This window comes from Fringilla coelebs (assembly GCF_963513975.1).
Source record: "Fringilla coelebs genome assembly, chromosome: 6".
NCBI classification, from domain to species: Eukaryota; Metazoa; Chordata; class Aves; order Passeriformes; family Fringillidae; genus Fringilla; species Fringilla coelebs.
Window position 1 is genome coordinate 2,691,755 of NC_140034.1, and position 13,078 is coordinate 2,704,832.

Here is a 13,078-nt window from a genome sequence, read left to right on the forward strand (position 1 = left end):
TCAGGAAAAAGCTTCCAACCCCAATTCTAAAACATCCATGGAAGCAGAACCCACACAACTCCAATTAAACTGTTCCAACGTGTCACGACCTTCCCCGTTAAAAACATGAGCTATATTGTGTGGGGGGTTTTTTGTGGTTTAGCAATTCCAGACGTCAAATTTCCACTCATTTTTATTTACCTGGCATCCACTCCCTGGAGCAGTTTGAAAATCCCAGCCACAACATGCAAGAGCTGGAATCTTTCCCTTCCTGCCTTGGACGTGCTGCTTCATGACAGCACAGGGGTGCTTGATGAAGCTCCATGGGCTCAATCCAGGAAAATGGCAGAAGGAGCATTCCCAGCTCATCCACTCATCCTTTTGGATGGGCAGGGATCACCTCTGGCAACAGGAGGCTGCTGAAGTTCTCTGCCCCTTGGAAGGAGGAAATAGGAGGGAACCTCCTGTTCCTTGTGATCACCAAGGTGGGAAGGATTGATATCAAACTCCAGAGGGTGCTGGAGGAAGGATATCAAATTCCAGAGGGAGCCTACAGGAGCAGCTGAGGACTTTGGGGTTGTCTAGAAAAAAGGAGGCTGAGGGATGACCCCATTGCTCTCCAAAGCTTCCTGAGGGGATGCTCCTGAGCCTACAGGAGCAGCTGAGAACTTTGGGGTTGTCTAGAAAAAAGGAGGCTGAGGGATGACCTCATTGCTCTCCACAGCTTCCTGAGGGGATGCTCCTGAGCCTACAGGAGCAGCTGAGGACTTTGGGATTGTCTAGTTTGGAGAAAAGGAGGCTGAGGGATGACCCCCATTGCTCTCCAAAGCTTCCTGAGGGGATGTGGAGAAGGAAACACTGATGTCTCCAGAGTATCCACGGATAGAACATGTGGAAATGGTTCAAAGCTGCATCAGGTGAGGTTTAGACAGAACATCAGGAAGGTTTCTTTACCAAAAGCTCTGGAACAAACTTCATATTGAGTTGGGCAGTGCTCAAGAGTCATTTGGAAAATGCCCCCAATAATTAATTTCGGTTTTGGCCAGCCCTGAATTGGTGAGGCAGTTGCATCAGGTGATTCCTGCTCCTTGCCTGGACCCACCCTGGAAGGGGCAGATTCCCACACTCAGCCTTTCTCTCTTCTCTCACCTCCCTCATCCTCACACCCCTCCCTGCCCTCCCACCCAGGGAGCTCCTCCTTCCCAGTCCTACCACCAGTGGAGCCCCCATGAGCTTCAGGTGCCTGTGGATGTTGAGCAGGGTCAGGGGCTGTGCCAGGGCTGTCCTCCTGCAGGCCTGGGCTGGCTCTGTCACCTGCTGGCAGTGGAAGAACAAGAGCCAGGCAGAAGAGACATCAGGGTCATCATGGCTGTGAGAGAGGAAACAAAATCCACCCTGAGCAGGGGTTCCAAGTGCCCTGACAGAAGGAGCAGGTTTGCTGATGTGCTTCATAGATTGTCCACAAGCAAAGGGTTCTGGCAGGGTTGTGGAACAGGCTGGAAGAGCTGGGAATGTCCCCCTGGAGAGGAGAAGGCTCCAGGGAGAGCTCAGAGCCTAAGGGGACTCCAGGAGAGCTGGAGAGGGACTGGGGACAAGGGATGGAGGGACAGGACACAGGGAACGGTTTCCCACTGACAAAGAGCAGGGAGAAAGGTGATATTGGGAAATATAAGGGTGGGAGGCCCTGGCACAGGGTGCCCAGAGCAGCTGGGGCTGCCCCTGGATCCCTGGCAGTGCCCAAGGCCAGGCTGGATGGGGTTTGGAGCACCCTGGGATAGTGGAAGGTGTCCCTGGTTACCTGTGACACCTTCACTGCCGTTGGGCTGTGGGTAACTTTGGGAAGTCACTTTCCTTTTCTGATGCACTCGTTCCCTACCCCTAAAACGGGGATCACCTTCTTTGGGTAAGGATTTAAGAGCTCTCCATGGAAGATCAAAGTGCACTATTAAGACCTCAAATCTTGCTGCCCTGGCTGGCTGGAAGCTGTTCCTGCTGGAGCAGCTCCCACCATTTCAGCACTCGGGAGGGGGCGGCGCTGCTTTAAGAATTCAGGCGACTCCTGTGCAATGACAACCGTGCCATCTAGCGGGAGCCACAGCACAACTCCCCCAAACCCTGCAAGGATGGAAGGGCACCTCGGGAAGGGCCACCCTGGTGCGTGTGACAAAATCCCAGGTAACTCATGATGGAGTTAGTAACGTTGGAAAAGCCCTCCAAGATCACTGAGTCCAATCGTTCCCCCAGCACTGCCCAGGCCATCACTGAGCCATGTCCCCAAGTGCCACATCCAGAGAGATTTTAAATCCCTCCAGGGATGGGGACTCCACCACTGTCCTGGGCAGGCTGTTCTGAGATGAAAACCCTTTCCCATGAAGGAATTTTCCCCAATATCCAATCCATTCCAATATCCAATCCAAACCTCCCCTGGCCCAGCCTGGGGCCGTTCCCTCTCCTCCTGTCCCTGTTCCCTGGAGCACAGCCCGGCCCCCCTGGCTGTCGCCTCCTGGCAGGAGCTGTGCAGAGCCACAAGGGCCCCCTGAGCCTCCTTTGCTCCAGGCTGAGCCCCTGCCCAGCTCCTCAGGGATTCTCCAGCCCCTTCCCAGCTCCCTCAGCCTCTCCTGGTGCTCCAGACCCTTCCCAGCTCTGTTTCCTTCCCTGGACACTCTCCAGCCCCTCAGTGTTTCTTGTCATGTGGTGCCCAGAGCTGTCCCCAGGATCTGAGGTGTGGCCTCAGCAGTGCCAGCACAGGGGACAATCTCTGCCCTGGGCCTGTGGCCACAGGCTGGTACAAGCCAGGTGCCATTGGCCTCTTGGCCAGCTGGGCACACTGTGGGCTGAGGAAACAACACTCCATGTGATGTTCCCAGCTCCTCCCTCACATTCCTGACTGCAGGAGGTCACATCAGCATCACATGGAGGGATCTGCCATTCTAAAGCAGCTCCTCCTGCCTGGGAAGGGGGTGGCCAGTGAGGCCATGGGATGGGAATTCCCAGATCCATGAGCAGTGCTACAGTTCTTGCTCTTGGATAGCAGAGCACAAAGGGGGAGTTCTTTAGGATTTTAACATCTCCTGGAAACCCATGGCTGAGGTTTGATCCACCAGCCATGGAAAGGAGACAAAGGGCTCTTCTCCTGTGGAATCCCACCCAATACAGCCACAAACAGCAAGGCTACTCCACAGCCAGGAACACAACCAGCAGCTTTTAGAAAACAGATCTGCCTGCCCACCCTTGGCACAGCATCCTCATGCCATGCCAGAGTTGTTTTGGGAATCTGAGACACCAGGAGTGAGGCAAACAGTGCATGGCAGCAGCTCTCCATGGTGGGGGTGTCTCTGGGAGTACCTGGTGGCTTTCAGCAGTGCTGCCTCAGTTGTCAGGACAAACTGGTGGATGGTCCCATAGACAAAAGCTGCCTCCATCACAGCTCTGTGCTCTGGAAAGGGAAAGGCAAGGTGAGCACAGCTCTGTTTCCTCCACATCTCCTGTTTCATCCTTGCCAGGTGTAAATATCAAATCCCAGGTGTAAATATCAAATCCCAGGCTTTCAGAAACTCTTGGTGCAATGTCACAGAGTCTGTCTGAAAACACACTGTGAAGGGAAGTGAGCAACTGGAATTGGATCCCATTCCTGATCCCCAGCAAACAGGTGCTGTGTGAGAATCCATTCCACTGCAGAGCCAGGATTTTTTATTTTTAAGACAGCAACCATTGGCTTGCTTTCCCTTTCCAAGTCCATCTCTCAAGGTTTATGCTCCCAGCAAAACTTTTCTGGTGCAACTGATCCCTTTGGAAACAAAGCAAGACACATGGAAGTATAGATTTCGTGGCTGGGAGGCCCTTTCAGGTTTTCATTTGCAGGATTTTGGGTCAGAAACTCAGCTCCTAGATATTCTACCAAAAAAAAGGCTGGGGGAAGAGAGGAAAGAAGGAAAGCTGAGCATCCATACCTGCTGTCCCAGTAGCTGGTACATAGGCAAAGACCATGTTGGACTTCCCTTTCAACACATTTTCAACGTTCTCAAGATCTGCCAGTGTTTCAACATATTTAACTTCATTAAAGAGCAGGGCACTGAGGAAACAGAAAAAACCTCAATAGTAACTGCTTGAAGAGTAAATTTGCAGCCACATAACCATGATGGGAAAAACAGGGTAAAATTCCAGCTTCTTGCTGACAGATTAAGGACTCACAGCCAAATGGAGGTGCCCAGGTATGAGCTGGTGAGTTGTCTCAAGGGAAAAAGTTTAACAGGGTCAAACCATAATGAAGAGAGCAGCTTGACTGAGAGCAGCCTCTGGAATACCTTGATCCCTCAGGTTTAGCTTTTCTATTTTTCACATTCTGTGCTGCTTTAGTGTGTGGGTCTGAGCTCCATATCAGGGGATGGTGAGCTCTGTGCACAGAGCAGGGAGACAAAACAATTCCTGCTCCAGCTGGGCACCAAGGACAAAGGACCCAAATCTCAGGCCAGGAGCACAAACCCCGTGGGCTGGAGAGAGAAAAACAAGCAGGGTGGGACTGCAGGGGCTAAAGCTGGGATGGGACAATGAACTGCAAGGTGCAGATGGAGCAGAACTGATCCCAGGGAGAGACCCCGTGCCCGGCCGGGCATTTTGGGGCCATTTTGGTTCATCTTGGGTGCAGCCCTGGCTGGGCTCTGGTGCTGCCCAAGGTGGGTCCATGGAGGATCCTTTGAATAAATCCCTGCTTTATTCTGTGACTCCACCCAGCCTCTGCTCCAGGGCAGCCTGCTCAAGGCATCAGTTCTGCTCACCCAGATGGGACAAAAGGCATCAACCTGGGGCTGGCATTTAGTGGGACTAGAAAGGAAAAGGATTTCAGAGAGTGGGATGTGGTCTGGACTTACAACAAAACGTTGGCGACGATGGAGTTCACGTCGAACAGGGTGTCAGTGGGGAACTCTCGGATCAGTCGGTTCCCTCTGCAGAGGGAAGAGAGAGTCACCAAGGGAACTGAGAGAGATCCACTGCATGGATCCATGGGAAAAGGGAGCCAAGGCAGACACAGAAGGACAGAGAGGACGATGGAGAAATGGCAGAACACACTTGAGATGTCTTTGATTGGAGTTGGGAATCGTTCAAGCCCAGTTGAGCAGGTTCCTGCTGCACTTGGGGACATGGTGGCCTTGGCAGCACTGGGGGAAGGGTTGGACTCAATGATCTTAAAGGTCTTTGGAATGGTTGGACCTGATGACCTCAAAGGTCTTTGGAATGGTTGGACCTAGTGACCTTAAAGGTCTTTGGAATGGTTGGACCTGATGACCCTAAAGGTCTTTGGAATGGTTGGACCTGATGACCTCAAAGGTTTTTTGGAGTGGTTGGACCTGATGACCCTAAAGGTCTTTGGAATGGTTGGACCTAATGACCTTAAAGGTCTTTGGAATGGTTGGACCTGATGACCTCAAAGGTCTTTTCCAACCTTAATTATTCCATGATTATCAGTACAACAGTCAATGAGAACTGAGCTGATACATGGAAAAGCTTCCATGTGACAGCCCTTGGAGAGACCAGGAGCTGAACCTTCCCATCCAGGGCAGAAGAGTTAACCCCACCAACAAGGAGAGCACCAGAAAGTGTTTCTTTCTTGGACTAGACCCAAAATCTTGTGGCCTGAGTATAGCTCTGAGTGTGGGAGGCCAGAGGAACAGCAGAACACTGATGAAGGGTTTCTCCTGTGGTTGCATTCCACAGCTCATCCCTCTGCTGCTCCAAGAACTTGGGGCAGGATGGGAGAATTCACACTGAGGACAAAGCATCTCCTCTGCCTGTGCTGGAATTTTGTGGGTACCTTTGGCTGAACTGTGCAGGTCACTGCTGTCCTCATGGCTCCTCTCATTCCTCCACAGACATCTCTGCTGACAGTGCTTCCTTCAAACATTTGCACTGGAAAGAAATCCCAGTGCAGTGCCCAGAAATGCCCCTCACCTGAACAGGAAGGCTTTCCTTAATGCATTTTCTTTTCCACAATATCTTGAGACATCCTCCTTGGGACAATTCACCTAGACAGCAAATACATGTAATTATGGATTCAGCCCCACAAGGACCACACACATCCCCTACAGCTTTCTTCCATCCAAGAGTGTAAATCCAGCCTTTCCAAACCTTTTGGGAGGTAAAATCCACCAAAATGAAGACCAGAGATGAAGAGTGGAGTTTGTACTTCAGTTTTCCAGCTCAACCTGCTGATTTGGGTCAGACAGGATCAAAGGACCCCATGATCTGCCCAGCATATTCAAAGTGACAGATCAGCGCTTCCTTACTGAACTTGGTCTGTAGCTGGAGGAAACTAAATAAATCCAAATATAAATATATAAGCACTTCTTAGAGTCTAATTACACTTGCCTGAATTTGTAATTCCCTCACGTGAATCTGCATAAAATTTCAGCTAAAAACTCCTTTGTTTGAAATATTTATTGCACTGAGCTGAAAAGAAGCTAACCAAGCTCATCCATCATGGAACATGGACACTGGAATAGGCTGCCCAGAGAAGTTGGGGATTTTCCATCCCTGGAAATGTTCCAGGCTAGGCTGGACAGGGATACCCAGGATAGTGGAAGGCGTCCCTGTCCATGGAAGGTGAGGTGGGAAGAGATGAGCTTTAAGGTCCCTGAAAGCCAAAGCTGTGCTGTGAGTCCATGATTCTATGAAAAATCTGTGCCCATCCCTTCCTTGCTCATCTCCTACTCATCCATCCCGCCCAGCAGCTTCCCTGAGCCCCATTTACCTTCACCACAGAAACACCATAGTCCTGGAGGGCCTCAGCTGAGCTCTCAATGTGCTCCAAGAAGGGCTGGGCACCAGGAGAAACTGAAACACACAAAAACAAAAATCATTTGCAAGTCCTCAGGGTGAAGAGCATCCTCCTGCCACACACTGAGGTGTGGGAGATGTTCCTCAGCCCACACCAATGCCTTTGGGAAATCACAGCCAGAGGATCATGAAGAACAAAAGCAAGGTCAAGGATCTTCTCCTAATCTATGACAGCCTTTAGTTCTCCCTCATGAAAGGGATTCCTGCTTTTTCTAGCAGGTGTTATGGAAGAGGGGAAAATTCCTTAGGAAATTGGCTTTCTCCTCCACAGTACCTCCAGAAAATAATCTAGAAAATGAATGAAGATGTTTGAAGGACTGTGCCTGAGGACACAGCCAGGAGAGAACCCATCCCAAGAGGTCAGGAGCACTTGGAACTGTGCTAACACAGCACTCGACCAGTTCTTCAAAACCCCTTTGGGTTTAAAGATCTCAGGAACTGCCCCTTCACTGGGGAGGGCCACAAGTTGATCAGAGGGATGGAGCAGTTCTGCTAGAGGAAAGGCTGAGAAAACAGAGAAGGCTCTGGGGTGAATTAACTGCAGCCCTCCAGTGCCTGAAGGAGCCAACAAGGAAGATGAAGAGAGACTCTAAAAGGGTTGGAGGGACAGGACACAGGGAATGGCTTCCCACTGCCAGAGGGCAGGAATGGATGGGATATTGGGAAGGAATTCCTGGCTGAGATAGAATTCCCAGAGCAGCTGTGGCTGCCCCTGGATCCCTGCAAATGTCCAAGGCCAGGCTGGACAGGGCTTGGAGCAGCCTGGGACAGTGGGAGGTGTCCCTGCCATGGCAGGGGATGGCACTGGGTGGGATTTAAGATCCTTCCAACTCAAACCATTCCATGATTCTGTGATTGTTCCACTCTCACCAAGCCTTGCTGAGCCCCCAGGCGGATGGAAACTCACATTAAACACGTACCACTGGGGGTGAAAAAAGCCAAGGATGGTTTTCCAGCTTCCAAGCCACTGAAATAGTGCTGGGGGCTCTGCTCCTGCTGCAGGCTGACACTTTCACATTGTGGAATGGAGGAGGCACAGGAGAGAAGGAAAACCAAGGAAGAAATCCATCTGTCCTTTGGGGCTGACATGACTGTTCCCAGCTACAGGCACAGGAGAGTCACAACTGGGAGAAAAAAATAAAAATAATAAAATATAATTCATAAACACACACAAACACATATATGAATGTTTCTCTGTTTCAGACTCTGCTACATGACTGTAATTTCCAACTGTGGAAATTATTATTAATATGACACAAACATCTTGAGGATATTATGAATTAGTCACTCAATCCACAGGTGACTCAGACAACTGCAAAGAGGACAGCAGAGGCCACTCTCTTCCCTCTGAGTGGCACCTTCAAGTGCACAGACCCTCAGTGCTTTCAGCTTAGGGCTGCTTTTCCTCCCTCCTTTTTATTTCTTTTGAGTCAAACAAAAATTCCATGCACAGGCATCAAAGCAGTGACAGCACCATCCACAAACCCCCGCCCAAACTGTCTCAATTTCTGCTACAAAGCTTTGAGGATGCCAGTAGAATTTATGTGGCCCTGAAAGGTGTTTGCAAAGGGATGGGACGTGTTGTGATTGCCAAAAAACCCAATGGCCATTTGAGATTCAAATAGGAGAGCTCCTGTTTCAGTGCAAAATAGAAATGTGCATCTCCTGGCACTTGTTTCTGGTCAGAGTGAGGAAGAATTTTGCAGGTATATTTATAAAGATTTTCTAGCTGAAGTCCTTAGCATGAGGATGTTCTGCTGGTGCTTCAGGAACACATGTTCCAAATTATTTTTTTTATAGAATAACTGATTTCTCTCTTATATTTATAAGGATTTATGTAACTTAAATGGATGCTATTTTTGTATATACTGCTGGGTTTTTTCTTTACTCTGTGATCAGGCGTTCTATACAATTTAACCTTTAAAGGATTAATTAAAAAATCAGATTACCCTTGACCTAAAATATGTGTAGCAGTAAGTCAGACAAGAATTCTGTAAAATCTTTTCTGCTTCTGGCTACTGATTTTGCCACTTCTTGGTAGCCACCTTGACTTCCCCAGAGAATACATTCATTAAGTGTGAATTTTCCTGAACTGATTGATTTTGGTGGGAAGTGTCCCTGCCCCTGGGATGGAACAAGATGATCTTTAAGGTCCCCTCCCAATCAAAACCAATCTGGGATTTTGGGATTCTGTTCACTTCAGGCCATGGCAGATGATGTGAGGAGGTTAAAGGATGAGAAGCCACCTTCTTCCCACTCCATTCCTTCCCAGCCTGCTCCTCAGGGATTGCTCTCTGCTGCTGGAGTGTGGCTGCTCCCTGCTCAACAAAGGGACAAAGCTGGGACTGAATCCATGCAGAATTTACATCATGAGCTGCAGCTGCTTCCCTCAACAAACACCCCTGTGTCCATGGGCTGTCACTCCTCCAACACCCTGGCAGAGGCTGGCAGCTCACCACGGCTGCCCTGGGATCAACCCAAGTTCCAACACTCCAAAAACAAGCAGGGAAAGATCCTCTGCCATGCTCCAGGAGTGAGGAGCTACTGACAGGCACACTCAGCCTTCACAGGCTCCTTCTCCAGGAGCTGAGGGGTTTGGATCAGGCCTGAAGGCACAACAGAGCTGGAAATACATTAATTTTTTTCTTTTCATCTCAAAATCTCCAGTTGTCTCCTTTCCAGCTTTGGGCAGTGTCAGGCATTTCTGGTCCTGTGCCCTCCCATCTGTTCCCCTGGCTGACAGAGGGGACAGGGATCAGGCTGGGGGTTGATGTTTATTAAATGACAAACTTGGCTATGGCAGGATGGAAAAATAAACACAATCCTGGCACGTGGGAACCAGCCCAGGTCAAATGGGAGAGCTCACTGTCAAGGAAGGAAGAGGAGCAGCCTCCAAGGACTCAAAGATGTCCCAGGATTATATCTGGAGGAGAGGGTCAGCAGTTTAAAACATAACTCCAGCCCCCAAGGAGACCTCAGAGCCCCTTCCAGTGCCTAAGGGGACTCCAGGAGAGCTGGAGAGGGACTGGGGACAAGGGATGGAGGGACAGGACCCAGGGAATGGCTTCCCACTGCTAAAGGGCAGGGATGGATGGGAGATTGGGAAAGAATTCCTGGGTGGGAGGGTGGGCAGGCCCTGGTACAGGGTGCCCAGAGAATCTGTGGCTGCTCCTGGATCCCTGGAAGTGTCCAAGGCCAGGCTGGGTGGGCTTGGAGCAACCTGGGATGGTGGAAGGTGTCCCTGCCCACGGCAGGGGTTGGAATGAGATGGGATTTAAGGTCCCTTCCAACCCAAACCATTCTGGGGTGCAGTGAAAAATGCGTGCTCACCCCTTCCCTGCTCTAGTCCTCTCACCTCCTCACCACTCCATCCTGCCCAGCATCTGCTCCCCATCAACCCAGACCTGAATATTCAGCTTTTAAGCCATTTCCTCTGTCACCTCTTTCCCATCAATGGAAAATGAACCCCCTAGGGCTGCAAACAGCCAGAACCCTGCATCACTGACACTTGCAGGATTGCCAGAGATGTGTGAAAATACCAGGGATGTGTGAACCAGCTCTGTGTCACTGCTGGGAAACCTTAAGCCCATGGACAAGGGACAGCACAGCACTGAGGGAATGCCAGGCCTGGCTCATGTTCCCACTGTCATCATTCCAAGGCAGAGCCAGGCAAGGTGGCTGAGGTCACTGTAGGTGACCTGAAGTGAAACCAAATCCACCCCAGATATCCAGCCCAAACTCTTGTGGGGGCAGAAATTGCTTGTGCCACATCGGTTTTGTTTGGGAATCCTGCAGTGGAATCCATGGGCTGGGATCCCCTCTGATCCCAGCTGCTTTCCAGGACACTTTTCCTCACACAGATCTCAGCTGCCAAGATTTATCACTGAGGAAGCTGAGCTCAGTAAGAAATAAATTTATAAAAAAATTTCAAAGTTTGATAGAAGGTTTATATACTATATATTTATATACAAACCTTAAAATAAGAAATACTAACTTGAAAATACCATCAAATAAAGCAAACATTATTAAAAAAGAAATACCATAAAATAAAGCAAACATTATTAAAAAATAAACAAGTTTCAAAATATAACCTTACAAATAAGACTAAATACTTTAGAAAAATAAAACTATAAAAAATGCATTGTAGTAAGGCCCACGAGGGGTAATTTTAAATAATTAAAACATTTACAATATAGTGTAACAAAAAGTAATACGCTAAAAACCACTTATAATTAAGAAATAGTTAGCTTCTAATTATAATAACATAAATTATAACATCTGTATTATCTCACCCTTCACATATAACTAAAAATAAAATGAAAGTTTTTAAAACACCTCTCAATTACCACATTTCTAAGTCAGAAAAAACCATAATCCTACAGGAGGGTGTTGTGGGGTGGGATTTAAGAGTCACAAGACAGGGAAGAACTGCTGTCCTGCTGGAATTATGGCCTGCACAGCCAGCTGGAGCAACCTCCACCATCCAGGGGCTTCCTTGGACTCAGCAGAAACACCACCAACCTGGCCTTTAATGCCAGGGATGTAAAATCTACTCTTTGTCTTGTCCAAATATCATCACAGAATCCCTGAATGGTTTGGGTTGGAAGGGAGCTTAAAAACCAAAGTTCCAAGCTTGCCATGGGCAGGGACAACTTCCACCATCCCAGGGTGCTCCAAGCTCCACCCAGCCTGGCCTTGGACACTTCCAGGGATCCAGGGGCAGCCACAGCTTCTCTGGGAGTCCTGTGCCAGTGTCTCCTCAGAAATACACCACCCATGCTAGTTTTATCCCATTCCATCCTCTCCCAGCCTGCAGAGGCCTCAGCTGGCAAGTTTTAACTCCCTATGGAGATGTTCCTAAACCAGGAGCATTTAGGATGCTCCTAAATGGAGTCACTTCAAGCTCTCCTGTGCTGATTGACCCAAATCAGGGCTCTCTTTGCAGCAGGACATTCACCCCACACCCTGCTGGCACAGATTTTTGGCAGGATTCTCACCTGCCTTCCATGCCCTTCTGGAAGCACTAAACCAGGGAGCTGCTCTCCCAAATTTCCTGGCAGGGAAAGCACAAACTAGACCCTAAACCCACGTGGGGCTGACTCAATCCCTTAGCTCCAGCAGGATGGACAGGCTGAAGTTCTCTCTCCAGCTCACCTGGATGTTCCAGCACAAATATCCCTCCTGCTGCTCCTCCAAAATGCAAGGCAGAGAGGAACACTGACAGCTCTCCCTGCGTTTTTGTCCATGCAAAAAAAGCTTCCTTTAGGTGATCCAGAAAAATGACAGAATCCTTAAGGTTGGAAAAGCCCTCTAAGATCATTGAGTCCAAACATTCCCAAGGGGAAATGGCTTCCTACTGCTAGAGGGCAGGGTGGGATGGGATACTGGAAAGGAATTCTTGGCTGGGAGGGTGGGCAGGCCCTGGCACAGAGAAGCTGTGGCTGCCCCTGGATCCCTGGAAACACCCAAGGCCAGGCTGGACGGGGCTTGGAGCACCCTGGGATGGTGGAAGGTGTCCCTGCCATGGCAGGGGGTGGAATGGGATGAGTTTTAAGGTCCCTTCCATCCCAACCCATGATTCCTTGCCTGGAATTATACTGACTTTTCATATTTTTCACTGTCCCTTCCTTGTTCCAGACTTTTTCTACACAACTGAGAAGTTCATCATCACAACCCCATGATAATTATCACAGGTTCATTATCATTACCCAATTAGCTGGCACAGAGCTCAACCCCAGCTCCTTTCACATTTTCCAAAAACAAGTTCTTGGACACAACTGATTCGAGCAGAGTGGTAGAGCTGCAATTCCCCAGCATCTGGAGTTGGAATAACAGTGAGATGCTTCTCCAGAGCTTTGGGATGAGCCTGCAATTATGGGACTGAAATAACCACTGGCCCTTTGCACTCACTCCATCCCCCTACCTCCTACAGGGGCAGCTGTGGGAGCTTCTTGAAGCACAGGGATCCTTTTCTGGGAGTATCCAAGTACATCCCAGCCTGTTGCCCAGGATGCTTTGCCTGGATTTTTGCTGGATTTTTTGCCTGGATTTTTGATGCTCCCATGTTGCCATTTACCCTGCCACTTCCAGAAGAGTTTCACTTTCATTTTCATTTCCAGGTCCAACTTCCCAGCAGCTAGGTCTCACTTGCTATCCAAGGCTGCAGGAGAGACAGTGCAGCCTTTCCCTCTGCCCAGAACAGGAGAGGAGGGCTTTGATTCCTGTGCACAGCAGGCAGCCTGCAGCACGGAATCACACAGGCTGGAGA

At 49.5% G+C, this 13,078-nt stretch overlaps 1 protein-coding gene across 1 annotated transcript in view; it reads right to left on the reverse strand.

Annotated features, from left to right (window-relative positions):
- The window catches only part of TXNDC16 (thioredoxin domain containing 16), a 32,559-nt gene extending 24,390 nt beyond the window's left edge, over positions 1 to 8,169 (reverse strand). The window contains exons 1-7 of the mRNA XM_084207784.1: positions 7,731 to 8,169; positions 6,725 to 6,807; positions 5,926 to 5,999; positions 4,848 to 4,922; positions 3,930 to 4,051; positions 3,325 to 3,415; positions 1,192 to 1,348 (exon numbers count right to left, since the gene is read on the reverse strand). Coding sequence (XP_084063910.1) covers positions 1,192 to 1,348; positions 3,325 to 3,415; positions 3,930 to 4,051; positions 4,848 to 4,922; positions 5,926 to 5,999; positions 6,725 to 6,807; positions 7,731 to 7,899 — 771 coding nt within the window. The 5' untranslated portion in view covers positions 7,900 to 8,169. The remainder of the gene's footprint in view (positions 1 to 1,191; positions 1,349 to 3,324; positions 3,416 to 3,929; positions 4,052 to 4,847; positions 4,923 to 5,925; positions 6,000 to 6,724; positions 6,808 to 7,730) is intronic.
- Positions 8,170 to 13,078: the final 4,909 nt, after the last annotated feature.